A 23,869-nucleotide genomic window follows, 5' to 3' on the forward strand; every position below is an offset into this window, starting at 1 on the left:
CCCATCCACCGTCGTACACGCACAAGGTAGGTGAGTCAACTTTATTGCTTCCGTGAGCTTTGCACCACTACGCCCGCCAGCGTTCACACCGAGCAACCTTCAGATCAATTTTAGCTGCATATTTTTACCGTAACATTCGCCAAAATCAACTTAAGCTCGTTTGTATTTGTTTTCATTTCAAACTAGTTGCTACCTCAAAGAACACCTTGCTCGTTCTTGTACCAGGCCGGGGTCCGTTCGTTCGTTATGAAAAATGCGTTTTTCCACTGTTAAAAATGCCCTAAAACAATACTTACCGTTAAAGGTTTCGAGGATGCGTGCCCAGTCAGCTGAGAACCATCACAAATCCCTTACAGTTCTGCAAAAACCTGTGGGCAAAAGGAAAGGAACGATTTTAGTATGCAGCGCATAAAACATCTCGAACAGCAAAGCGATCTTGCTTGCTGGGACGAGAATTCGTTCATAATATATTGGGCCATTTTTTGTCTAAACTAGCAGCAATGGAATTAACAGTAAAATGCCAGCATTCTCCCGGTAGCTAAACTGCCTTTCAGGATCACATTTGTTTGAAACTCGTTTGCTGAAATATGGCACACAGATTACTGGGATTGAGAAAATGTCCCATTATGTGCAAGCGCATGAAAATTGATGCACACAACACAAAAGCAAACAGCATCACCATGAAAAAGCGGCATACGCTCTACGCGCTCAATGGATGATGTGTTTGTTCGGTTGACCAGGTCAAATGTACCATCATAACCTTATGTAACGTGTTTCGTAGCAACTTAATCGCCATACATTCCTAATGAAAAAAGCCATAACAATATCTAAAATGCTTTTCCCATTTCAGCCGCTTGCTCTGACTTTGTCATCGAGCGAATGAGGTCTGGCTGTTTGAAGAATCTAGAACGTTCCATTGCCCTTTATTCGCAAACTATCTCCGGCTCTCAACGGAGTGAATGGATTTTTCTTCGTGCTCCGTCCTGCGTTCGCTTGTGCGTTCGATTCAAATGCAAGACAAGGATAGCAAGCCGTCGGAAGTGTGGTGAAGACAGTCTGACATCATGAGGCGAACCCCGATAGTACCAACCGTCAGTTCACAACGTTCATTCGCTGCTAACACGATCCATTCTTGCGCGCACACACACCATGCCACACGATTTCGCCCTGGCACCAACACACCGGCACCGGCTACACAGTGACGGCACGGGAGGAAGAAAGAAAGCTGGTGTGCCGCACACCACACCGATGCCTACTGTACTTGCAGTCTCCGCGGCCTGCGCGGCTGGTAGCTACTGCTTCCGCCCGACAACGATCATTTTTGCCGTTTGCACTTTTCGTTTGGTGTGCGCATAATGTGCCACCGCCTGACCCACTGGTATCGTTGATTAGGTTCGCCCGGATAACCCATCGCAAATGGCACACCTAGCAGCGGAACACCAATCGTATTCCGGAAAATAGCTTCGGAACTTTTTTTCATCTCCCACCCAACCAAATATGGCGGGCGGCGTTCGCGCATTGCCAGTAGGCTGCGGCCTGCAGTGAAGACAATTTTCGATCAACCTTTTTAGCGTTTCACTGCCCGTTGCTGGCCCGTACTCGATCGAAATGGACAACTCCTTGGTGTAATGATCAGATTGTGCCCATTTACCTGTGTTTTCAGTGCAATTTTCTGCATAAATCTTGATGAAAAACACGGGCCCAGCACAATACACAAGCTACTGGTGAAAACGACAGGAGCTTCACTTAACCTATGGCGGTGCCTTGCCGCTCTCTTTTGCGCATGCAGTGTACCGTCGTCTCGTTCACTCGTTCGCGGCGCTCGCACTCAAGGTAGCATACAACACACGAAAGAGTTACTGTTACCCGCGCTGCTCGAGAGCGTACGGATGATGTTCATGCGATTCACACTGCTGGATTACTTTATGCTTTATGCATGTGTGAGTTTTACCCTTTAGGCCGCTACTAGGACCAAGTTCATGCAGGCAACGGAGATAACAATCCGGTCGACGGCACGGTGGCTTGACGACACACAAGGGGGCAGTGTGATGAGCACCATTCAGTTCCGTAGTATTGGTGGCAGCTTTGTGCAAGTCAGCCTACCCCGCCAGCCCGAGAAAGTCAGTTTGCTCCACCGACTGACTTGTACCGCCGGAAACTGCACTCACCGGGTGCAAATTGGAACTCTCAATCGATGGCTTAGGCCGCGGTTTCCCGCTAATTTGCAAACCTTACAAACTCCGATTGGCCTTCGAAATCAAGTCAAGTGCACCATGGTCGCGCCGCTGGGAGCAAAGTGTTATTTCCTGTTTTGTCGTAGTGCGGTCCAAACGGTTGTTTGTCCCGCTTCTACCGTTCGGTTGATTGGTTTTTATTTCAGCGCTCTCCTATACATTCTACTCTTTCGCGCCAGTGAACCGTAGCACATCAACTCCGAAAACAAAATGGCTGCTCGTCTGGTGCAAGCTTCGCAGCTATTCCGTCGGATTTTTCCCAGCCAACACAAACACACATACACATAAATGCCTAGCCCTCACGAACGCACACACATGCACAGCATCAGCAATTCCTTCATTTAGAAAGCGGAAGAAGCCAGTTTGACCGACCGTGTGCACTGAAAAATCTTTTGGTCCACCCAAGCAGGCAGGCAGAGAAAATAAACACAAACGAAAACAAATGGAGCATATATCTCTTCCAAGATTCAGGTGTTTTATTCAATCATACGCTAGAGCTATGAGTCGTAAACACTATTGCACAAATCGTCACACTCTAGCGAGGTGGATGGGACGACCGACTCAACTCTTCGTTCCCCGTACTCTCATTTCATTAGCACTATATGGCGACGTTCAAGGTTTCCTCGACCAAGATCGCACACTCATCCCGCAAAAAAGCCGTAACTGCCAATGCGTAACCTTTTACCGGATAATGGCGACTATTCGAAGTCGATATTCACCGTTATAGGATTATCCGCTCACGGTTCGAGAAACATCAAATTTCACCAACTTTTCTGCGAGAAAAGTGCTGCGAAACTTCCTGCGACAGAAACGTACGCCCGAATGAATTGAAATGATGAAATTTATACACACCACTTGACGAAAGATCCGTGGGATCTCGCGCATGAACACCTACCGTCTCACTTCCGTTAAACTGGTGAGGTAAGAAAACTGTGATCATAAGATGTCGATTCAAGATACTCCTTCAGTGTACGTGCCTCCTTACGTCCTCCTGCTTAGGTTTTAAGATAGATGATAGAATTTTCGTGCAATTAGATTAAGTAAGATTACTGAAGAAACTAGTCAGCTCTTTATGATTGCTTGTCTGCGACCGCCGGTTTATTCTCCCGAAAAGAGGTCACACAATTCCCCACACTTCCTCGAAGGCGGAACAAAGTTTCGTGCACGTGAGCGCGGCGGACAGCGGATAATTACTGATCGAGACTACATCTTCCGTGTAGTCTAAGTTCAGGTTACCGTGCGCAAATGCCCCAATCACCAGCGCGACAGGTTCACTCTTTTCCGGAACGAGCTCCTTGGGGTTGGAGACTTTTTTCGCACTGAATGACATGGCTATTTTGCGGCAACCTACTGGCAGGTGATTGCTGACCGGGTTTTTTATAACTCTCATCAGTTTCTTCTGTGAGTCTGCCGCTTTAATGTTGAATTTGTGTAGAAGTTGAACTGAAATAGAAACCAACGTTGTAAAATATCCCTCCGTTATCGCCTTTACTGCTTACCCATTAGCCCGGCAAATCTTTTGAATGTACGAGGAATCCTTGTTTGCGGGTCGATTTCGATCAGGACATTGCGTTCGGTTTTCACAAACACCTGCAAAAGTCCAGCCCTGTTCAACGGGGAATCGGTCAGCATGAGCAGCGACTGATGGGTGATATCCGGTCGACAGCTGCCCGGATCACGTTTGTTCTTTCTCAATATATTCAGGTGGTCATCGCAGTTCAGTAGCTCAAAGGCTTGTCCTACCTGAAGTAAACAGAGCATTTATTAACAAGTTCGAGCCATCTGTGGAATCGATTCTCGAGTGTCTTACCTTCACCGTTTCCAGCTGGGCTCCTTCTAAGATTATAACTAAGCGTTTTTCGTTCGCTTTGATCTGACTGATGTTCATATGCTTTGACGGAAGATCAAACTCCACATCGTGTTCCTCGGATGCATCTAATTTCCTTTTCTTTCCCATCCCGAAAACCAAGTAGTCTGAATATTGAGCCGGCTTTCACTGTTCGATGGTTGCAATAGAAACAAAATAAACACGCGGCTCCGGATTTGTGACAGTTGCGAGTGACTCAAATGTGGGCTACAAAAATGAGCGATGTGAGCAACATCTATAATTTAACGAAAAACCGCAGAGAACGTTGGGAACAAATTTTCAATAGATTTTTCAACTAGTCATAGTCATAAAATGTTGTTTATTTTAGATAGAAAACACTATCTACCAGGTCGAAAGCACTTGTTTTACTATTCTAAAAGAATTCTAATGTTTGACAGTTCAATCGCTCGGGATTGTCAGTCGAATGTTTTGATTTTTGTTATCTGATCACTCATTTGTCGATTGCTGTTAAAGAAAGTCTTTTGCCAGTCTTTAATATGATAGATAATTTTAGGTGGTACTTTTTGTTGCGGGCTCGTAGACAAGTTTCTCTTTTGTTAAGACATTTACACCATGGGCAGACCCCTAGGGATCGGCGACGAGTCGTGGTAACAGGCTTGGGAGTTGTTTCGCCGGTTGGCTGTAATGTCCCTGCAGCTTGGAAGACGATCCTGTCTGGTCAGTCCAAAATAGGACCACTAGTGGGAGAAGCGTACGATAAACTACCATGTCGCGTCGCCGCGAGAATCGATAAAAACGAAATCGACCTCGAGCAATGTTTTTCCAAAACAGAACTGAAGACCATGGCCAAAGCAACGGCGTTCGCACTGATTACCGCCAAGGAAGCGCTCACCGCTGCTTCATGGAGTCCACGGATCGACGACGAAGCCGCTTGCCAACGAACAGGAGTGGCCGTTGGAATGGGAATGGTCGATTTGATGGACATCTGTGAAACTAACGAAGCGCTCCAGAAAGGGTACAAGCGGGTGAGCCCGTTTTTTGTTCCCCGTATTCTACCGAACATGCCGGCCGGACAGTTGAGCATCAAGTACGGCTTCCGGGGACCGAATCACGCCGTATCGACAGCCTGCGCTACGGGCGCTCATTCGATAGGAGACGCGTATCGTTTCATTCGGTACGGTGACGCAGATGTTATGGTGTGCGGTGGGGCCGAAGCGTGCATCAGTCCCCTGGCCATCGCAGGATTTTGTCGGTTGCGTGCACTAAGTACGGCTTTTAACGACGAACCGACTGGTTCATCAAGACCGTTCGACGAACGACGCGATGGTTTCGTTATGGGCGAAGGATCTGCCATACTCGTGCTGGAAGAACTGGAGCATGCCAAAAACCGTGGTGCACCCATACAGGGCGAAATTCTTGGCTACGGACTGTCCGGGGATGCATCGCATCTGACAGCACCACGTGAGGATGGAACCGGAGCGCTGCTGGCGATGAAACGGGCACTAGCCGACGCTAACCTGACGGTGGCCGACGTGGGATACATTAACGCACATGCCACTTCCACTCCCATCGGCGACGCCATTGAGGCTCGTTCGATAAGGACACTGTTCGGAGAGCACTCCACCAAAGTGGCCGTATCTTCGACCAAGGGCGCCCATGGACACTTGCTAGGGGCCGCTGGGAATCTCGAGGCCCTGTTTACAGTTCTGGCCTGTCAGCATGGATTACTTCCCCCTACGGTGAATTTGGACCACATTACGGAGGATATGGCCAACATACGATTCGTGGCCAACACTTCCGAACGCTGGGACACCGATCGGCGAAAGATTGCCTTAAAGAATTCGTTCGGTTTCGGTGGCACCAATGCGTGTCTCTGCATTGCTGAATACCGGGAATAAAGATCACTCTTAGCGATCGTGCTTCTTCTTATGTTTTTTGGCCTTTCTCTTGTGCTTCCGTTCGCTAGATGGCGATCGTTTCCGTGACTTGGAGCGTGATCGACTTCTGTTTCGTTTTTTCCTTTTTCGTCTGCTTCGGCCTTCGTCGCTGGACTTTGAACATGATCTCCTGTGGCGTTTTGGCTCCCTTTTCACATCCGAACGCGAGGGAGATTTTGTTTGTTGCAAATGTTGTACCAAGGCTTCGGTTTGAATGTGGATCAGGTGCCTTACTTCTTCTGTGTAAGTGAGCGGATTTTTTGCAACCCGATGCTTGGGATTCCTTCGTCGTGCATCTCGTTCGTAAGCCGCTATTTGTGCCAGTGTCGCTGTTCCTTTCTGATTCGTCGTAGAACTTTTTTGGTAGCTATAAAAAGGAAGCGGAAGCCTTTCATAAACGGTACCACGAAACAGGACTGCAATTCGACTAACCTTATTTTAATATCTTCCACGTCGGGAACTCGCCGCGTGTTCCGTGCTGCGTGCCGATAAATGGACAATCGTTCCTCGCGCGTAAAGTTGATTTGCAAATCCGCCAAATTTGTAGGTGGAGCTCGATTGCAAATTTCCTCTAATGGCACACCCAATTCGAGCGACGGATTCTGGTAAAAGTCTTCTAATATTGCCTCCGCCTGCTTTATGTTATCTTTGAAAAATACACACCAAATAAAGAACCAGCCTTGGGGAGTGCAGCGAAATGCTTACCCATTTGAATCGTGGACGCACTGTCGGGGGCGACGAAAGAAGGAAGAAATTGTTCTTCAACCTTGTCCCTTTTTTCATCATTTGACGTGGTCAATGGCCGGTTGGCCTGTCTTCCTAGAATGTTTTCTCTGGTCCAACCAAACGATGTGAGAATGGAAGTTATTTTATTATCAGCTTCGCTAATAAAATTAGCAATCCGTTGAAGTGTCTGCTTTTTGGATTCTACTTTATTCACGATTTGCGTAGACGTTTCCATTTCGGATGAACAAATTCAACAAACTGATTTGCGTTAACCAATTCCAAATTCCGAAAACAAACGCGTCGAGCCAGCTGATTTTTGACAGCAACGTCAAGGGTTACTCAGAGTGTTCAGAAGATTTTTAACGAATCTTCTTTAACGAATCAGGAACGATGTTGATTGAAATCCCATTAATAAACTCGCATTTCTACTCACAAGTTTGAAAAGATTTAAAATCAGTTTATTTCACAGACTGCATCACAATTCGACGATAGTCATTCGTTCCGGCGAATTCCATGGCGTATTCCAATACTATTCCTAATTAAAAAAAAAACACTTCAAAATTCATCATGGAAACTTTCAGCCGTATGGACCATTTTGGATGACATAAAAATTGCAGACTTGCCCAGAACCTGGAACGTAGAAGACGCGAAAATAAAGCTTTAAAAAATTGTCACCAACAGAGGCAATGCACAGATTACCTCACTCAAAGAGAGTCTTTTATCATTGTTGATATCAGCGAGAGAGAATAAAGTCGAAGCCTCTTGTATGGCGTACCGGGGATGGCGGGGGTCCACATACGACAGTAACTCCCCGCGGTCTGCCTTCCCGTCCCGATTCTTGTCGATAACCTTCGTAAACTCTTCCTTCCGCTCGCGAACGTTTTGCGACAGAATAAACTTTTTCCCTTCGCCCAAGTCGGTCGTTTGAACGTCGGAAAACTCCTCCACCGTCAAATGATCGTCACCATCCAGATCAAACTGTCGGAGAATGTCGTCTACCAGGTTCAACAGATTTACGGTGCTCGATTCTGGATGGCGAAACGATAGGAACTCGTCCAGCGTCAGGCTCAGGGGATCGGTGCGAGCCGCCTCCATCCACAGTGCTTTTTCGCGAGCGATCGACTCCTTCACCTTGCGGTCCAACTTATCGAAGACGCTCTTCTTCATATGGCTATCGCCTTCGATTCCCTTCTCATGCAGCCAATAGTTTTGATACTCGTCCCAGCTGACCAGTCCATCCCGAGGCTTGTGGTCAATCTCGACGAACATCGTCGGATTTGTGCGGATGGCCTCGTCGATGTGTTCACGGATTTTAAAGTTTATGTACTTCGCCAATTCCTGCACAGTTAGCAGTTTGTCCCGGTTGCTGTCCGCCCTATAACACACCGAAGACCGAAAGCGGAGACAAAATCAGTGTGAAGCCGTAAAGGCTTCAGAATGGCCTCACCTGGTGAATGCCGCGGTCAATTCATTCACAACACTTTCCTCAATTTTCCGGTACACCAACGGGGCAGGGCCGTCTCCACCCGAATTCGCCGGCGCCTGGTTTTCGTTTTTATGGGCCAACCCTTTGCTTTGTCGTGACGAAAATGCCAGTACCAGAATGCACAGGATGAAGAGAACGTACAGCAGCAACGGGCAGAGGGTCGACCAGCGGGGTGCGTTACGTAAGAATTTCGCCGAGGCTTTAGCCATTTCCGCGGCTACACTTCGCGCTGGACGCTGCAACACCCCGCAGAATCGAAATGTGAAAGTAAGGGTTCCGCGATTCCGTGCCACCACCGTCCGTCATTCAAACGTGAACAAGTTTTCCGCTTCCTGCCAGCGTGGCACACGCCGTCAATTCCATCGCATCACGACACTTCACACAGCATCACACCACAAAGTATTTTACACTAAGCAAGCACAAATTTCGCCAATGTTAAGGAACTACGTTTTTTGGCGAATGTGTCTCCGGTAATCTTTTGCTTTTTGTGGCAACATAGAGAAAGAAAAGTCGGAAAAAGCGAGAGATCCCCGGCCGGAGAGAGAACTCGGAAGCGTGCGAATCGCACCCGTTCAGTGCATAATTCCGCTATAACTAACCAATAGCAACGGAGACATTGTGGCGGAAACCCCGTCGAAGTGTGGAATTAAGAAAAGCGAAAGCCATCGAAAGCGAAACCTGCTTACGAAGTAATCAAAACAAAACGGATCAACTCGCGGGAGTGTGAGAAGAAAAGAGCCTAAGCTGAGAGCGGGAGAGCGAAGAGAAACAATCAGAGCTTTCGCAAGCTCTACTCAACGCTTACTACAATAATAGAAAAAAAAGTATACAGGAGAATAGTAGCCTTGGAAATAAGTTTGAAAATTTGAATAAAACAATATTATACGCTTGATGTAAATACCTGGAGACGCAGAACTCTCTTTTCACATCAATATTAATCAATTCAATAATCGTTGTACGACGGGCTTTCTGTAAATTGCCTCCTGCCTCAACAGAACCAATTACCAACACAGCCAATAGTCGGTCCCAACCAAATAGCTCGATGTGCGCCAAAAGGCTAAGCGAATGAAAAAATTGGCCAGCAAATATTGTTCAGACGTCTTTAGAAAGTCGAGTGTTTAGCCACACAAATTGTTGCTGACATTTACCGGGGTCCTTATTTCAAGTGTGAAAAATAAAACTGAAGAAGAGCCGCGCCAAACTAAGGCTTGTGAATAAATTGTCTCCAACCCGAAGCTTAGCAACCCGAATTCAGCTTGTGTTTTTCCTAGCATCATGTTTAACTCGCGTCGTGATTTGATGATTTTAAGGAACCCCCGGTTACGGGAGGTCAAGTGCAACTCCACGGAAAGAGCCTACCGATAAAAAATATGCAGGCACGACACAATGCTGGCTCTAGAAAAAACTGGTCAGTCAGCTTTTGCCCATTTCTGCTGCTGTTCTAACCGGTAGAAGATGAGGTCCCTTCCAGAATAACCAGTAGTTGATGAGCTCCGAGCGAAGCAGGTTCTAAGTAACGCTCTGAACTCCTTCATTTCCGGTGCGCGGCCAAGGAATGTGGAAGATTTGTGGGTTTCTTCTGCTTGCTGTGCATGGTGTTCTCACTCAAGGTAATGCTGGCTTAAGGACACGTTCTAAATAAATTAAACCGTTCCATAGGGAATATCTGTTGTATGACTGAATTCTCATTTCATTGTGTATCTACAGATGGACAGCCATGCTACAATTCGTACGGAGCATCAGGCGTTTGTAAAAGTGTAACCTCGTGCCCATCGTCCTTTCAGTTGAACATAAATCCCCTGAGCTTGTTCGGTGCTTCTCAGCAAGGATGTCGGAACTTTCTCGGCATCGGAAGGGTGTGCTGCTCTAATGCCTATCTTAATGGCGGAACAACAAGTACTGCGCCAGCACCAGTTGTGAGACCTCAAGCATCTGTTACGCTGGCACCATCAACTCCGAAACCCACGGCTACGACGACGGCTCGGCCCGTAGTGCAGCTGGAATGCATCGGCTCCGATGGCAAGGCTGGACCGTGTGACTCGTCAGTTGCAACACAATCAACGGTATGTGTTCAGGGTTTTTTTCTGTTCCTATGTTCCAATACCCAATATCCTTTTGTAATGGATTTAATAGCCAACAACAAGCGGCACAACAACGACAAGATCGACAACCATTCGCACTACAGCACGGATTATTTTAAAGAACACACCCGAAGGTGAACCTACGTTCGATAAGTCCGTGGTACTACCGACGCCCCAAACGGGCTGCGGTTTGAGTGATGTCAAGCATAATCGGATCGTTGGTGGTGTACCAGCCGCACTTCATGGTTGGCCCTGGATGGCGCTGGTGGGTTATGAAGGAAGCTTGGGAGACGTCGATTTCCGATGCGGCGGTACCCTGATCACTGATCGTCACGTCCTTTCCGCGGCACATTGCATCTTGACGACGCTGTAAGTAGTAATAGAGTTTGCACAGCCAACGTAATTTTACATTCGTTTCCTGCCAGATCCGTAGTTCGGCTGGGAGAGCATGACACGACCAACCAGACAGAGTCAGCTCATATAGATGTTCCTATTTATAAGGTAGATCGTCACTTCGGAGAGAGAAGAGCACAAATATTCAAAAACGCCTTAAATTTCAGTACATTTCACATCCTGCTTATGACACGTTCGACGGACATTCAGATCTGGCAATATTGTTCATGTCAAAAGCGGTGGAGTTTAATGGTAAAGAACAACAAACACTAAGCCTTTAAGATCACCCTGTGAGATTTTATCACCGCATTTTATTCTCCAAGCTGCTGTAAAACCAATATGCCTTCCGTCGGTCGAGCCGCTCCGTAGTGGGGACTTCACCAACTATAACCCCTTCATTGCCGGGTGGGGTCGAACCACGGAAATAGGCTTCGAAGCGAATGTCCTGCAGGAGTTGCAGATTCCGATTCTGGAGAACGCGGAATGCATTCAATTGTACAGAAAGATCAACAAAGTGTTCAGCAAGAAGCAGTTCAACGATGCCGTTCTGTGCGCCGGCATTCTCGAAGGGGGCAAGGATTCGTGCCAGGGTGACAGTGGCGGTCCGCTGATGCTGCCTCACGTTATTGGCAAGAAATTCCACTACTTCCAGATCGGCATCGTTTCGTACGGAGTCGGTTGCGCACGCGCCAACATTCCTGGGGTTTACACGAGAGTGGCCACCTTCGTGGATTGGATCATACAGCAGATTTCCGTTGCCTAAGCCATGGCAGCAAACTATTTTTGGAACGGTAAATCAAAATCGGCAACGCGAATAACCAAAAGCTGCAATCGATGAAGTTGGTAGCAATGTATTGACTTGATTAGTTAAAATCAAACAAAACAATTCAATTAGTATATTAAAATCCAGTAAATATATTTCATTAACAAACATTTTGACAGAAGGTATATGAAAATTTATTAAAATATAATAAAAGTAATTGGGATTGTAGTAAAAACCTTCCTTCTTAAAAGAAGCCCACCGTTTCGGGGGTTAAACGATGTGCGGATGTGTTTGCTTTCGATTTCCGTGTCCTAACCTAGGCGTTTGAGCACCGAAAAGATTACGAAGTACGTGATGAAAAACCATCGTCCAGTTGTGCTGACGTCGGAGAACACACTGATAAGCGTCGTTACCCGTCTTTCTAGATGATATAGAAACCTTTTGCAATGTAAACGGCTAGAATATTCCTGTTTCGTAAACACAGTATAATGACTGAAGCCTGCCGACAAATCGATAATGTTACACAAATCTTGTTATTCCTGTTAAACGGCACGGTTGCACTTAATGCCTAACACTGTTGTCGAAGCACATTTAAAGCTAGTGATTAACGTTTCGTTATTATTTTGGTTAATAGACAATAGACTCTTGGTTATGCTAATGTAATGCTCATAATAATCTGCTTTGCATTTAGTTTACTGTGTGATGCATCTTTGCTACCGTTTCGCTAGCGACACCATTTGATTTCGTTTAAATAGCTGCATCTAAAGGGTTCCCGTACCGTTAAAATGGGAACACTTGCTCGGTCGAGAGCCAATGAACTATGTTTTGTCCTAGAGTTTACATTATTGTTCTACACCCGGCAATAGGTTTCACGTTTTGTATATAGTAGTAATTCTCCATTTGACTACGGGTTGGGGCCATGCCTCTAGCAACAGCTAGATATATGTAAGTCTTTCAATATCGTGATATCGTTTCGAGCGTGAGGATACGCTCCCGAATTCGTAACAAGGTAGTGAAATCATAGTTCCGCTTCCTTGCCACTGTTTGATATAGGTGTGGTTTAAAAATATGGATCATTCTTTGTGTTGTACAATGGCGTACACTCGAGCTCTTTTCGTGTTTTTGTTTTCAGTGTGTCCATTGCTTTCGTAGCTTCTTTACACTAAAACCATTGCGTTTCGCAATCTTCACTGGGACTGCGCTACTCAGTTCCTGCGCATCATAATGGATAGCGATTTATCAATAAAAATGTAAACGAAAATACATTTGATACGGCAATGCGTCCCGCGATGCGTGCTACAGAAGGGCAACGGGGAAAACAGGTTAAAGGGCACAGTAACATAACCTTTCTGACCACCAACAACATAAACTAATTCTAACAAAGGAGCACAATGCCGTACAGTTCCCGTCCGTCGGTGATGGCAGTTATTTGTTTTTCCGATAGTAAAGGCAAAGTTCCGGTAAGACTTTACCAAACGCATCAAAATTGCATCCCGCTTACAGCAGGATCATGGCACTTTGGCACTGAAATATGTCTGTGTGTAAAATCAAGCACCGCTTTTGGGTGCTTCTCAATCGATCCCGTCCTCCGTTGGATCCATATCTCTTTTGTTATTACGAATCCGTACAAAAGCAAAACTAACGACACATTTTGAGAAGTTAACTGAGTCCAAGATAGTGAAGGTGACAGAACTAATACAGGAAGCAACTTTGATAGAAACGTGATCAGATATGCGTCGTTTCGCCTACAGGATGCAACACTTTTTCCTATTTTTTCGCTTCCCCTTCTCGTCCACCAGTGGCCGCTCGGAGAGCTGAAACTTTCGCACCACCCGGACCAGCTCGTGGAACGCTTGGTCGACATTGATGCGCAGCTTGGCGCTGCACTCGATGTACGGAATCTTTAGCTGCCGGCTCAGTTGCTGTGCCTCCTCGAGCGAAACGACCCGCTGGTGGTCCAGGTCGGACTTGTTGCCCACCATCAGCATCGGGAACTCGTCGCGATCCTTCACCCGCAGTATCTGCTTGTGGAACTTGTAAATCTCGTCGAAGCTCGCGTGATCCGTCACGGCGAACACGAGCAGAAAGCCCTCGCCAGAGCGCATGTACTGTTCGCGCATCGCACTGAACTCTTCCTGGCCGGCCGTGTCGAGAACTGAAAGATGGAGCAATCGGTTGAAGTGTTTACGTCGGGAAACTGGGCCGTGCGCCGAGACCACTTACTGTCGAGTTTTGCCGGCACATCATCGATTACGCACTGCTTGGTATAAGAATCTTCGATGGTCGGATCGTAATCGGTTACGAAATAGCTCTACAATAGAACAACAGTCGGGGTGAAGTTATTTTCTGACTCGATGATTCGTTTCTCGCTTCTGGCATAAATTGGGAAAGTGGGCATTGGGCGATGGAAGCACTTCTGAGTCACCCAGCACCACCCTGTTACGTTGGATCAAGCGAAACCTTAGCAATCGTGTGTTGGCAATCGAACGGTTTCAAAGGTGCCCAAGCCCAAGACCGTTACGCAGCATCGACCCGATCAAAACATAATTAATGTTCGAGTTTCGCTGAAACATTACACGCCCTATCCCTGCCTTCGAGAAGCATGGGCGCCACAAGAAACGATCGCTATTTTTAGTGTATATGAACAATTATTGCCCTATTTTTAGAACCTTATGGCCGCTTTCGTTTGCATTACTCATCCGACGCGGTTCTCCCTCGTTGGGGCGTGCTTGTTTCTTTTACGAGCTCTATTTAATTACCGATGCATCAACAATGTAGTATACGGTTATTCTGTTGTCCGGGTTAATGCTTGAACTTCTATTGACCCGTACTTCTAGTAATCAATATTAACCGTTGCCATCTTTGCCAACGTTTGCACACTCTCTATCGATTGGGTTCGACCTACTTTTTTTGCGCGTGCATTTGCTTGTCCGTCGAGGACTTTTCAGTTTTGGTGCATCATATTATGAATCAAACTAAAACGACATGGTGACGCTTGCTTTGGCGCGATCGAGGGAACGATCCGCAACCCCCTGCAGTGCCCGTGGTTTGTGTCCCCCCACTAAGAATAGACACTACTTGTTGCACGTTGTGGTGGCCCGCGTTCAAGGTGCAGCACCTCACAAACATCATTAGCATCTGTTTTCAAGGTTTCGTAAACTTGATTCGCTGTTTTCGGGATGTGCAAGGTCCCTTAGGGGCCTCCCGGTTTCTTCTTCTGCGTGCTAATAAAAAAGACACCCAAATTGGTTTAGAAACTATATTTGAATTTATTGCACATTGCGCCTGCCTTATGAGGTGTGGTATCGATACAAACGATCCATATGCTCCGTTCGCCTTGGCCATCACCGACACACTTGTTCCAAGCGGTCGCGGGATGGTGACGAAACCAAGCAAGAATTATGTGGGGGCGGGCGATCGGGGTGCGAAGACTCCTGCACACCGCCAGTGCTGCGGCGAACGATCGGTAGAGATGACGTCGCTCAACCACCCGTACCGGTCGATCACCCACAACGCGAAACAGAGTACGCGCGGTACGAGACGGGAAAGGTCAATTCCTTTCCGAGCGCTCGGTGAGCTAATCACTGAGGCCACCGTGCCCGAGACTTGCAGGCTGCGATCGAGCGAGGATCGATCTTATCTTCGCTCGCGGTGTGAGCAGATGTTACACATTTTGTTTCACTTGGCCCAACGGATCGACGACCGAGACTGGCCACCGTGATGGTGGGGGACTGACGGGAGGAAACAATATGTATATTGTAACGCTTAACGGAATGCTAAAAATACCTGTATGAATTGGATGGTGATAGCCGATTTGCCAACACCGCCACCGCCCACAACGACCAGCTTGAAGGTTTGGGCATAGCCTGCGTGCGTTTGGTTGTAACGGGACATTCTGGCCAGCTAGCGCGGGGTAATTGTGCAGATGGAGCGCTGCGCGGTGCTCGAGAACACAAGCGGCGGGGACGAAAAGAGTTCTTTCCACGGACTTCCGGATCTTCCGGTTACGGTGCACAGCACAAACACACACTGGGAGGGAACACGGTGCGCACGGTGGAACAAACAATGGAAACAAACCGAACGGGCGGGCGGTGCGTTTACTAACAACAAAATGAAACAAAACAATAGAAACCCGTTCGCTCACTCGGAGATTGTGTACATTTCTGCGAAGCAACCGTGTGGCACTGTCAGCTGAAGCCCGATCACGCACTATAAACGAGCGCTCGCTTGCCAACACGCTGACACACTCGCGTACACAATGAGCGAACTGTTCTGATTTGAAAATAATTTTAAAAATAAAAAAAAAACATGCTTATCTTTTGTGGCTCTGCTTCTAGCCTTCGTCTATTGGTCAAACACTGCTGTTGATAAATTATGGCAAGTTATGTAATGCTATGCTACTCACAAACAAAACTCAAACTTAAATTACCGTTTAAGTAGTCGGTGACCTGGACCCGTTTCAAACGTTTCTGTTTGAGATGGTAACAACACGGTAACGAATGGATTCAGCGACGTATGCGTATTAATAAATCGCAATGGGCGCAAAAAAGGTAATGATCGAACAATGGCCGGCGCAGTATTGTTACTTCCTCGTCGTATGATGTTGGGTTCCAGGTTCCGTGATAAAACTGTGCTTTTACATGAATCAGTAGAAGCCTACCGTTTAGTGGATGTGGACATACACATTTTGAACAAGATATGGCAAAGCTGACCGTTATTGCGATCCTAAGCAGCTTTATAGTTCCATGCGCTCTAGGACAAAGTAAGTAAAAAGGAATAACCCGTGCGCCATGACACCATACAAAAGTGCAAGTCTCAAAGTGGGCAAACAAATTATGCCGTCCAATGAATATTTGATTTTACCAAGGGATTTCAATGTCCTTGACCGAACATTAAACGCGCTCAGGTGATGCCGAACCATTAACAAACACGTATAATTAAATGGCTTTTCCAACCCCGGGCCTACGCATATTGACACCATCGGGAATCGGAGCAGTCACCGATACGGTCTAGTTATTCTGCTGTTGGTACCTCTGGCGCAGTTGGAGCATCCCTCTGGCGTGGCGTTCAGTACCGAATGTGTCCAGCAACACTAATGAGTAGAACGTGCGCCATCGTTTTTGCAGCTTCGCAGCTTCGGTGCAATAAAAATGAATCAATTCCTAAAGTGGACAGTACCAGCTCTGATGCAGGTGACAAAGTTTTAGGGTATTAAATATGACATTGGACGCTTTTTCTACGGTGCTGCCTCTATTGTGTCGCTTTTTGTAAGCCGGCCGTTGGAAGTTTATAAGCGACATCCAGTTTATGTGCGTCATCCAGTCCAGTAGTGCAGTCAGTGTTGGGTTTTCGGTTCGTTCTCCGCAAAGGTACACGTGCAACGGTTATGTCGTTGAATGAAATCTGCTGGAAGCTGCTGTTGTATCCGTGGTTGGTGAAGCTTGCCCCTTGGAAGGGTATATGCTTCCATCACTTCAAGACCACGACGCCATTCCCGTACATCACGCTGCCGCTCAACTACACGTTCCCACCGCCGACATCGTCCACTCCGATTCCGTTTACTCCGTTAACGAGTCCTGGGTTAACGTTCAGCACCGGAGCTCCCACAGCTAGTACCATTCCAACAACTACTAGCACCACAGCTGCTGCCACTACTGTTACGGGGCCACCACTAACTTCCACCACCTTCCTAACAACGCCTCCATCCGTGACGGTTACGGTTGTTCCGACTGGTTCCACGCAAACCATCCCGATTCCCACGATCACATCGACGACTCCTAGTAGTAACACCGGGACCACCGTGACATCGGCCACCGGCACTACATTCCTAACGATCACTAATCCCCCTCTAACCTCGTCTACTTCCCTGTTCCCGACCGTCACCTTTACTAATCCTACAACAACGGCGGGGAACACGATCCCCGGTGGTGGTCTCACCTCGACTCTGGGCCCCATCACCACCATCACGGGAATATCGCCTCTCCCAACGTTCCCGACGTTCTTATCGACGATAAATCCGCCTACTCTTACGAGCGCCAGCACCATCACCACCACGGCAGCCTGTCCCCCTGTCCCTGTAACTTGTCCCCCCTCGCTGCTTACTTCCACCACGTCCAGTGGCCAAACGAGCATCGATCCACGGCAGCTCTACAACGGTTGCCCGTGCATAGATCCAAGGGCCCTGTTGGTATCCAGCAGTGCGTGAATCACGGCCTATCTGAAAGGTGACGGACAGCCGAGCGGGAATGTTCTAATGTGTTCGAGTATTCGTGTCACGGTTTTTGTTTCCGTTCACAGACGACAGCTGCCCCACGCCGAACGGCCAGCAGGGTATCTGTATCGTGTACGGCAACTGCGACTTCATTCTCCAGCTGCTGATACGGAACGCCAACCTGTACGATCCGACGATCGAAAGCTATGTGGCGCAATCGATCTGTGGCTACAGTGACACAACGCCCATGGTAAGGTCGCGGGTGTCGGCGATTCCGCAACGAACCGGAAAAAATGCTCTTATCGCTTCACAGGTATGCTGTCCAACGATACGGTTCGCTTTGGCGACCACTACGCTCGTGACTGCGACCTCAACCACACCGGGATCGCTATACTTCAGCAACAATCCTACCCCGCCCAGCAGCAGTCCCACACCGGCCGGTGCCGTGAAGCTTCCGGTGAACGATGTGGATCGGTGTGGCATGTCCAACGCATCCCATCTGCGCGTCGTCGGTGGTGTTGATGCGCAGTTGAACGCCTGGCCGTGGATGGCCCTGCTCGGCTACCGGTCGGCGTCGTTCGATCTAAACTCCGGCCCACGGTTCCTGTGCGGGGGCACACTTATCACGACCAGTCACGTGCTCTCGGTGGCCCACTGTATCCAGGGAGGGCTCTACTTTGTGCGGCTCGGTGAGTACGATATCAGTTCCGACCAGGACGGAGCCAGTCCGATCGATGTGTACATTCAACGGTGGCTCGTGCACGAGCGCTACGACGAGAAAACCATCCGCAACGACGTGGCGCTCCTGTTGTTGCAGAAGTCCGTCGCAATCACCGACGCTATCCGGCCGATCTGCTTGCCGCTGGACATCCGGCAGCGCACGAAGGACCTCACCTACTACGCCCCGTTCATCGCCGGCTGGGGTGCGGTATCGTTCAACGGGCCTACGGCTTCGAAACTGCAGGAAGCACAGGTGGTCGTACTTCCGCTCGATCAGTGCGCCTTCAACTACAAGCTGTACTTTCCCAACCAAGTGTTCGACGATACGGTGCTGTGCGCCGGGTTTCCCCAGGGGGGCAAGGACTCCTGCCAAGGAGATAGCGGTGGTCCCCTAATGCTGCCGGAGGTCAGTATCCGAGTGGGTGACGGTTCGATTTTCGCGCGACGCCGTATGCGTCACGCATCGAACAGCGATTAGCAGCCAGTTCACGGTAGGGCCGCCGCCATCCATCGCGGTGCACGGTAGCCCTTTCGCGAGTTATCTGAAGTAGACTGACCGTGGCCTTGCCTTGCCGGATGTCGTTTTGCACAGCTCTCGACTAGTGGACAGTACTATTACTACACGCTCATCGGACTCGTCTCGTACGGCTACGAGTGTGCCCGGGCCGGGTTTCCGGGTGTCTACGTGAAAGTGGCCGCGTACATTCCTTGGATCGAAGCTAACCTCAACTTCTGAATCAGCGGTTGATGATTTGTCTGCTTGCGACACGCTGAACCGGATGGGAGCTGCTGTGTGCTCATCTCGTGCCATCGACGCGAACTAGGCCAATGGTAGCTGCAGCATGAAATGAGTAAATAAACCAAAAAAGTCCCAACATAATAAACATCGCGAAGGAAGTTTCCATCGCATTTCAAAAAGCTGTGATTTTGCTAAATGTTTTTGATTGTTGTTGTTCGGTTGTCTGGCATATTCGACCGTGCGGCGTCCGTTTAGCCTTACAAAACCGGTTGCGGTGCCCCGAGAAGACCTGTTTTGTGACCCGTATGTTTACCTTTCCACTTCGCTACCCACGGAGGGGGTTGTCGAATAAAATGCTAATTCTAGTACAAGACATCACCAAGCGACCGACAGGCCGTCAATGGGCCCCGAAGATTTTCTGGCTGCCGAGAATATTTGTCTGCATCTGCTGCTGGTGATCTTCAACGCTTAGGCCACTGGAACCTTCATCAGCATCCGGCGGGATGGGAATAGTGTTCGAACTAAACGGTAGCCTTCCAGTGCGCTGCGATTGACTACCAGTACCACCGATCAAGGTGTTAATCTGTTGCATCAAATACACTGAACTTGACATCCAATGTATGCGGCCGCGAAGTGTTAGATCCTGCATGAGTCAAAGCGCAAGGCAAATATAAAGTAAAACTGCCCATTTCTGTCACCGTTAATAGCGCATCCGTTGGGAATAAGGTCTCCACTAAGTAGCGGGAGACATTACGATCACTGTCGGCAATCTTTTTGCGGTACCTATTGCATTATGCTAATTTGCCGTTGAAATAAATTTAAATTACAATCCCCTGGGTAAGTAAAATTTATGGGACAAGCTTACACACGTTTCATTAGTGGCAGATCTGAAATCTCTCGCGTCCGAGCCCGTCGAGCTGCCACACCTACCACGCTCCGTTCGTCGCGCCTCGCTTGGCGTCCAGATCTTATCGCGCGGCGGTTGCACGCCGTCAATAATGATCCCACTTTGCCCCCACACGGTGGCATGGGGCGGCAGAGCATCTCACGCCTCTGATCGTTATGATGGCGATTGCTGTTTGCTTTCATTACGCGACAGGGGTTCATGTGAAACTACAAATTGGGCCAGGGAATTTACTGGCACGTCACTAATTATCAAACATGGCGGAAAACATTTATGTGTCACTCCCGAAAGGGCGGCTGAAGTAGATGAGGCTCATCTGCTGCGATTTGTTATTTGTGTTGGGAGCAAACCCCAAGCCCCGTCAGGGGGAATCACCGCCTCAGAAGCGTTAAGTTCGTACAGGCCAGACGGGCCGGACGCGATGCTGCGGAGTCCTGCGAGGAGGAGTCTCGTCTTGATCGGGGCTCTCCGATCGACGCATTCGATAGTGTGTGCGCGAACCGATCTCCCACTCCTTACTTCGGCCGGCCGGCCGGACGTCGGTATTGGTGTGGATCGAGCGCACTCGGGACTTCTGATTCTGATTCGCAATTCGCGGTTGCGACCGCGAGAACGGCTTAAAATCCTACCCGAAGAAACGGGTTCAGCTTAGTCTTCGCGCTACTGCTGATCGCGAAGGAGGTTTCGGAAGCGCGATCGTTTCGGGGAGGCAATGTGCTAAACACCGCTAGTGCCGAACAAACGACAAAAAAATAGTGTGCAGTGTCTTGTGTGTAACGGTCAAACGACAACGTTCGAAACGAAACTCAAAATGAGGCAACTCGCGCTGGTGGTGCTTCTCTGCGTGACCGTGCAGAAGGTCCAACCACAAGGTACGGTACGATGGAGCGGTTCACGGGCACACGGTTGGATAAGAAGGTGAAGGTTAACACGCGACCTTCGGTCACGATAAACCACCAAGCCAACGGCGTAACTTTTTCGGAAGCCCAATAAACAATCTTTTCGGGCCCCCAGTGTCAAGGTCAAGACTAAAGCACCGAGGAGCCGGTTTCGAGCGGTGACATTGGTCCATCGGTTTTAAGCGACGTTGTTTTGGTCGCTGAGCGCTGAGGCCCCAAGTAGGCCGGTTCGTTGCTTTATCGGGCGTTGCTGTCTTTTATTGTTTATAGTTTGACGTCGATAACACACGATGACAGCGCAAGACGCCGTGATAGTGGACCCGATTATCGTGTATCCGTTTGGTGGAATAGATTGGATTGGACGGCCTAGGCCCCCGTCATCGGGACGCGTCATGCCGGACGGTGTTAATCGCTGCGGCTGATCAGATGATGGCCGTGCACTTGTCAAACAATTTCTCGTGCGGTACGAGTGATCGAACGTTGCCACTGGAATTACGTCGATCCGTCGTTCGTACGCGACGTGGTGGTGTTTGTTGACCTAAGTAATTGATTGGTGCTGGTGGTACCGCACGGAGCGTTGCGAACTTGCGTTGAGCCGTCGTTCGGCTGGAGCACGTGTTTCGAAGATAGCTATTACGCAAACCGGTGGTGGATCAAGTTTGTGGTCGCACTTGTCCCACTAGATCATTAAAGAGACTGCGTTTTTTTCTGCGTGGCGCTCATTATCATAAGTGGCCGGGAGCCCAGATAACAGAACCTTCTCCAGTAAAATTTTTGAAGTCAACATACGAATAGATGGAACGCCAACAACAGAACTCTAAGACCCGTCCGCCATGACACCACAATCTGACGACCATAAGCACACCACATCCTCCTTTATTTCGACCTTGTCTCCACCACATCTACCCACCCTCTACTGAAATTGTCCTCTTTCCAGTTGGCAGATCCTGCTATACCCCCAATGGTCAGATAGGCGTGTGTCAGGTGTTTCAGAACTGCGGGTCTCTGATCCGACTGTATCAGTACAACCGCAACCAGCAGACGGTCAATTTCCTGCTCGCTTCCCAGCGAAGCTGCGGCAGTCGCAGCTACAATGGGAACCCGGTGCTCTGCTGCAGTGACGGTGTGCAGTACGACCAAACTACTACCTCGTCTCCTTTTGTAGAGGTCACTACGGCGCCGGCACCGTCGACACCGGCACCGGCTCCTCAGCGTACCGCCGACTGCATCGGACCGAACCAACTCGAAGGCAACTGCGTCAGTAAGTGTTGGACCAGCGTCAGCCAGGGTCAGTTTGGTGTCTAGCTAACGAGTCACTCCCGATCGCCAGGTATTCGCAACTGTCCCGAAGTGCTGAGTGAGTTTTTGACGCGCCAGAGTGACCCGACGTATGTGCGCTACATCCAACAGTCAAATGCAATCTGCAACTACGTCCAGCCTTTTGTCTGCTGTCCGAGCCAGCGGGCAACGGTTCCACCTGCACCGCCAGCGCCACCGACCGAGCCACCGGCACCCGTTACTCCCGCTCCCACGCAGGCACCGCCTCCTCCACCACCACCACCGCCACCACCGGCAACCCCGGACAGCGCGGTCGGTCCAGCCAGACTCCTGACGCCCGAGACGGGCTGTGGCTTCAGTCAGGTCGAGCACAACCGCGTGGTCGGCGGAGTGCCGGCCGCCCTGAACGGTTGGCCCTGGATGGCGCTCGTCGGCTATAAGAATGCCCTTGGCGAAGTGTCGTTCAAGTGTGGCGGCTCGCTTATCACCAAGCGCCACGTGCTGACGGCGGCCCACTGCATTCGCAGCGATCTGTAAGACACACGGCCCCGATCGACACTCGGTCGTCTTTTTTTGGGGATCTCTAGGTTAATGATGGTCCATTGGTCGTTCCATTCTCTTTCATCAGCTCGTCGGTGCGCCTGGGAGAGTATGACACGTCCACGGACGCGGAAACTAATCACGTCGATGTTCCTGTAACTCGGGTACGGCGGTGGTCCACCTTGTCAGGTCCGAGGTTGTCCACTTTCGATTTTAACCACTTCCTTTGTGAACCATCTTTCTTGCAGTATGAAACGCACCCGTCGTACGATAAGAAGGACGGTCACACCGATTTGGCGGTCCTGTTTATGGCGTCGGAGGTCCAGTTCAGCGGTAGGTATTCGTAGGGCTCGTACCGTGCACGACAGATCGCCTGATTGCCGCTCGATTCACGTATCCGCAGATGCCATCAAGCCGATCTGTTTGCCCTTGACCGAAACGATCCGCAGCAGGGACTTCACCGGATACACCCCGTTCGTGGCCGGCTGGGGTCGCACGCAGGAGGGTGGCAAGTCGGCCACCGTGCTGCAGGAACTGCAGATTCCGATCATCACCAACGACGAGTGCCGCACGCTGTACACCAAGATCGGCAAGGTGTTCTCGCCGAAGCAGTTCGACAATGCGGTCATGTGCGCCGGGCGGATCGAGGGCGGCCAGGACTCGTGCCAGGGTGACAGTGGTGGGCCGCTGATGCTGCCCCAGCGTACCGGTACCGAGTTTTACTACTACCAGGTGGGCATCGTTTCGTACGGCATCGGGTGTGCACGGGCTCAAGTTCCCGGTGTCTACACCCGCGTGGCCACGTTCGTCGACTGGATCCAACAGAAGGTGGCCGAGCCACTGTAGGCTCCGCCGGCGGAAGAGCTGAGACTTGAACAATAAACGGTATTATTAGGTTTTGAAGTACAAACACCGAGTGGGGCTTCTGGACTATCTTATTGGTTTATTCTGATTCAGAGACAGGTGGCATCTATACAGCTTTATTCTCCACTGAACAGGTTATGCATTGATTGAGTTTTATTTCCTTCATTTCGTCTTTTGTACTTTAGCAAAGTTGTGTTTACGAATTTGTTTCGATCGTGACGCATCGGCATCTGTTTTATGTTGTAGGTCGTTTATTTCTGACGTTG

The 23,869-nt window shown here is 49.2% G+C and overlaps 9 protein-coding genes across 10 annotated transcripts; 5 read left to right on the forward strand and 4 right to left on the reverse strand.

Annotated features, from left to right (window-relative positions):
* Nucleotides 1-3,351: 3,351 nt before the first annotated feature.
* Nucleotides 3,352-4,225, reverse strand: LOC128272946 (ribosomal RNA small subunit methyltransferase NEP1). Its single transcript, XM_053010834.1, has 3 exons — nucleotides 4,045-4,225; nucleotides 3,734-3,977; nucleotides 3,352-3,677 (listed from the first exon to the last, which is right to left on the reverse strand). The coding sequence occupies exons 1-3, from the start codon at nucleotides 4,189-4,191 to the stop codon at nucleotides 3,352-3,354; spliced, it is 717 nt and encodes a 238-aa protein (XP_052866794.1). The 5' UTR covers nucleotides 4,192-4,225.
* A 91-nt stretch (nucleotides 4,226-4,316) lies between these two features.
* On the forward strand, nucleotides 4,317-5,971 carry LOC128269921 (3-oxoacyl-[acyl-carrier-protein] synthase, mitochondrial). Its single transcript, XM_053007325.1, has 2 exons — nucleotides 4,317-4,325; nucleotides 4,683-5,971. The coding sequence occupies exons 1-2, from the start codon at nucleotides 4,317-4,319 to the stop codon at nucleotides 5,958-5,960; spliced, it is 1,287 nt and encodes a 428-aa protein (XP_052863285.1). The 3' UTR covers nucleotides 5,961-5,971.
* On the reverse strand, nucleotides 5,912-6,960 carry LOC128269923 (pre-mRNA-splicing factor CWC22 homolog). Its single transcript, XM_053007326.1, has 3 exons — nucleotides 6,705-6,960; nucleotides 6,432-6,645; nucleotides 5,912-6,366 (listed from the first exon to the last, which is right to left on the reverse strand). Exons 1-3 carry the CDS (start codon nucleotides 6,958-6,960, stop codon nucleotides 5,970-5,972), a joined length of 867 nt encoding a protein of 288 aa, XP_052863286.1. The 3' UTR covers nucleotides 5,912-5,969.
* A 267-nt stretch (nucleotides 6,961-7,227) lies between these two features.
* Nucleotides 7,228-8,770, reverse strand: LOC128273202 (45 kDa calcium-binding protein). Its single transcript, XM_053011131.1, has 3 exons — nucleotides 8,173-8,770; nucleotides 7,425-8,100; nucleotides 7,228-7,355 (listed from the first exon to the last, which is right to left on the reverse strand). The coding sequence occupies exons 1-3, from the start codon at nucleotides 8,418-8,420 to the stop codon at nucleotides 7,281-7,283; spliced, it is 999 nt and encodes a 332-aa protein (XP_052867091.1). The 5' UTR covers nucleotides 8,421-8,770; the 3' UTR covers nucleotides 7,228-7,280.
* Nucleotides 8,771-10,912: 2,142 nt separating this feature from the next.
* On the forward strand, nucleotides 10,913-11,448 carry LOC128269924 (venom serine protease Bi-VSP-like). The gene is made up of 2 exons (XM_053007327.1): nucleotides 10,913-10,937; nucleotides 11,009-11,448. Exons 1-2 carry the CDS (start codon nucleotides 10,913-10,915, stop codon nucleotides 11,446-11,448), a joined length of 465 nt encoding a protein of 154 aa, XP_052863287.1.
* Nucleotides 11,449-11,585: 137 nt separating this feature from the next.
* Nucleotides 11,586-15,580, reverse strand: LOC128272111 (ras-like protein 2). The gene is made up of 3 exons (XM_053009847.1): nucleotides 15,235-15,580; nucleotides 13,672-13,759; nucleotides 11,586-13,603 (listed from the first exon to the last, which is right to left on the reverse strand). The coding sequence occupies exons 1-3, from the start codon at nucleotides 15,340-15,342 to the stop codon at nucleotides 13,194-13,196; spliced, it is 606 nt and encodes a 201-aa protein (XP_052865807.1). The 5' UTR covers nucleotides 15,343-15,580; the 3' UTR covers nucleotides 11,586-13,193.
* A 566-nt stretch (nucleotides 15,581-16,146) lies between these two features.
* On the forward strand, nucleotides 16,147-17,846 carry LOC128269925 (mucin-2-like). The gene is made up of 3 exons (XM_053007328.1): nucleotides 16,147-16,210; nucleotides 16,818-17,672; nucleotides 17,746-17,846. Exons 1-2 carry the CDS (start codon nucleotides 16,147-16,149, stop codon nucleotides 17,651-17,653), a joined length of 900 nt encoding a protein of 299 aa, XP_052863288.1. The 3' UTR covers nucleotides 17,654-17,672; nucleotides 17,746-17,846.
* Nucleotides 17,847-17,899: 53 nt separating this feature from the next.
* Nucleotides 17,900-19,137, forward strand: LOC128272110 (venom protease-like). The gene is made up of 3 exons (XM_053009846.1): nucleotides 17,900-17,909; nucleotides 17,973-18,785; nucleotides 18,972-19,137. Exons 1-3 carry the CDS (start codon nucleotides 17,907-17,909, stop codon nucleotides 19,113-19,115), a joined length of 960 nt encoding a protein of 319 aa, XP_052865806.1. The 5' UTR covers nucleotides 17,900-17,906; the 3' UTR covers nucleotides 19,116-19,137.
* Nucleotides 19,138-20,708: 1,571 nt separating this feature from the next.
* Nucleotides 20,709-23,643, forward strand: LOC128272109 (venom protease-like). 2 transcript variants are annotated; one of them, XM_053009844.1, is made up of 6 exons: nucleotides 20,709-20,894; nucleotides 21,859-22,182; nucleotides 22,252-22,732; nucleotides 22,828-22,903; nucleotides 22,988-23,072; nucleotides 23,143-23,643. In XM_053009844.1, the coding sequence occupies exons 1-6, from the start codon at nucleotides 20,834-20,836 to the stop codon at nucleotides 23,583-23,585; spliced, it is 1,470 nt and encodes a 489-aa protein (XP_052865804.1). In that variant the 5' UTR covers nucleotides 20,709-20,833; the 3' UTR covers nucleotides 23,586-23,643. The 2 variants fall into 2 exon arrangements, with proteins under 2 accessions (XP_052865804.1, XP_052865805.1); XM_053009845.1 differs by having other exon boundaries at nucleotides 22,087-22,182.
* Nucleotides 23,644-23,869: the final 226 nt, after the last annotated feature.

Source organism: Anopheles cruzii, chromosome 3 (genome assembly GCF_943734635.1).
Source record: "Anopheles cruzii chromosome 3, idAnoCruzAS_RS32_06, whole genome shotgun sequence".
NCBI lineage: Eukaryota > Metazoa > Arthropoda > Insecta > Diptera > Culicidae > Anopheles > Anopheles cruzii.

What these genes read in the sequence shown, in the direction of transcription:
- LOC128273202 (XM_053011131.1), bottom strand. Translation starts at nt 8,420, where the DNA reads ATGGCTAAAGCCTCGGCGAAATTCTTACGTAACGCACCCCGCTGGTCG. An exon ending in TTGACCGCGGCATTCACCAG is followed by an intron (nt 8,101 to 8,172) that starts GTGAGGCCATTC and finishes GGTGTGTTATAG; the next exon opens with GGCGGACAGCAACCGGGACA. An exon ending in AAAGACTCTCTTTGAGTGAG is followed by an intron (nt 7,356 to 7,424) that starts GTAATCTGTGCA and finishes TCTACGTTCCAG; the next exon opens with GTTCTGGGCAAGTCTGCAAT.
- LOC128269924 (XM_053007327.1), top strand. Translation starts at nt 10,913, where the DNA reads ATGTCAAAAGCGGTGGAGTTTAATG. An exon ending in AAAAGCGGTGGAGTTTAATG is followed by an intron (nt 10,938 to 11,008) that starts GTAAAGAACAAC and finishes TTATTCTCCAAG; the next exon opens with CTGCTGTAAAACCAATATGC.
- LOC128272110 (XM_053009846.1), top strand. An exon ending in GTCCCCTAATGCTGCCGGAG is followed by an intron (nt 18,786 to 18,971) that starts GTCAGTATCCGA and finishes CGTTTTGCACAG; the next exon opens with CTCTCGACTAGTGGACAGTA.
- LOC128272111 (XM_053009847.1), bottom strand. Translation starts at nt 15,342, where the DNA reads ATGTCCCGTTACAACCAAACGCACGCAGGCTATGCCCAAACCTTCAAG. An exon ending in TCACCATCCAATTCATACAG is followed by an intron (nt 13,760 to 15,234) that starts GTATTTTTAGCA and finishes GTTCTATTGTAG; the next exon opens with AGCTATTTCGTAACCGATTA. An exon ending in TGTGCCGGCAAAACTCGACA is followed by an intron (nt 13,604 to 13,671) that starts GTAAGTGGTCTC and finishes TCCATCTTTCAG; the next exon opens with TTCTCGACACGGCCGGCCAG.
- LOC128269923 (XM_053007326.1), bottom strand. Translation starts at nt 6,960, where the DNA reads ATGGAAACGTCTACGCAAATCGTGAATAAAGTAGAATCCAAAAAGCAG. An exon ending in TGCGTCCACGATTCAAATGG is followed by an intron (nt 6,646 to 6,704) that starts GTAAGCATTTCG and finishes TATTTTTCAAAG; the next exon opens with ATAACATAAAGCAGGCGGAG. An exon ending in GTGGAAGATATTAAAATAAG is followed by an intron (nt 6,367 to 6,431) that starts GTTAGTCGAATT and finishes TCCTTTTTATAG; the next exon opens with CTACCAAAAAAGTTCTACGA.
- LOC128272109 (XM_053009844.1), top strand. Translation starts at nt 20,834, where the DNA reads ATGAGGCAACTCGCGCTGGTGGTGCTTCTCTGCGTGACCGTGCAGAAG. An exon ending in GCAGAAGGTCCAACCACAAG is followed by an intron (nt 20,895 to 21,858) that starts GTACGGTACGAT and finishes TCCTCTTTCCAG; the next exon opens with TTGGCAGATCCTGCTATACC. An exon ending in CACTGCATTCGCAGCGATCT is followed by an intron (nt 22,733 to 22,827) that starts GTAAGACACACG and finishes CTCTTTCATCAG; the next exon opens with CTCGTCGGTGCGCCTGGGAG.
- LOC128272946 (XM_053010834.1), bottom strand. Translation starts at nt 4,191, where the DNA reads ATGGGAAAGAAAAGGAAATTAGATGCATCCGAGGAACACGATGTGGAG. An exon ending in CCCAGCTGGAAACGGTGAAG is followed by an intron (nt 3,978 to 4,044) that starts GTAAGACACTCG and finishes TGTTTACTTCAG; the next exon opens with GTAGGACAAGCCTTTGAGCT. An exon ending in AAGATTTGCCGGGCTAATGG is followed by an intron (nt 3,678 to 3,733) that starts GTAAGCAGTAAA and finishes TTTCTATTTCAG; the next exon opens with TTCAACTTCTACACAAATTC.
- LOC128269925 (XM_053007328.1), top strand. Translation starts at nt 16,147, where the DNA reads ATGGCAAAGCTGACCGTTATTGCGATCCTAAGCAGCTTTATAGTTCCA. An exon ending in TCCATGCGCTCTAGGACAAA is followed by an intron (nt 16,211 to 16,817) that starts GTAAGTAAAAAG and finishes TTCTCCGCAAAG; the next exon opens with GTACACGTGCAACGGTTATG.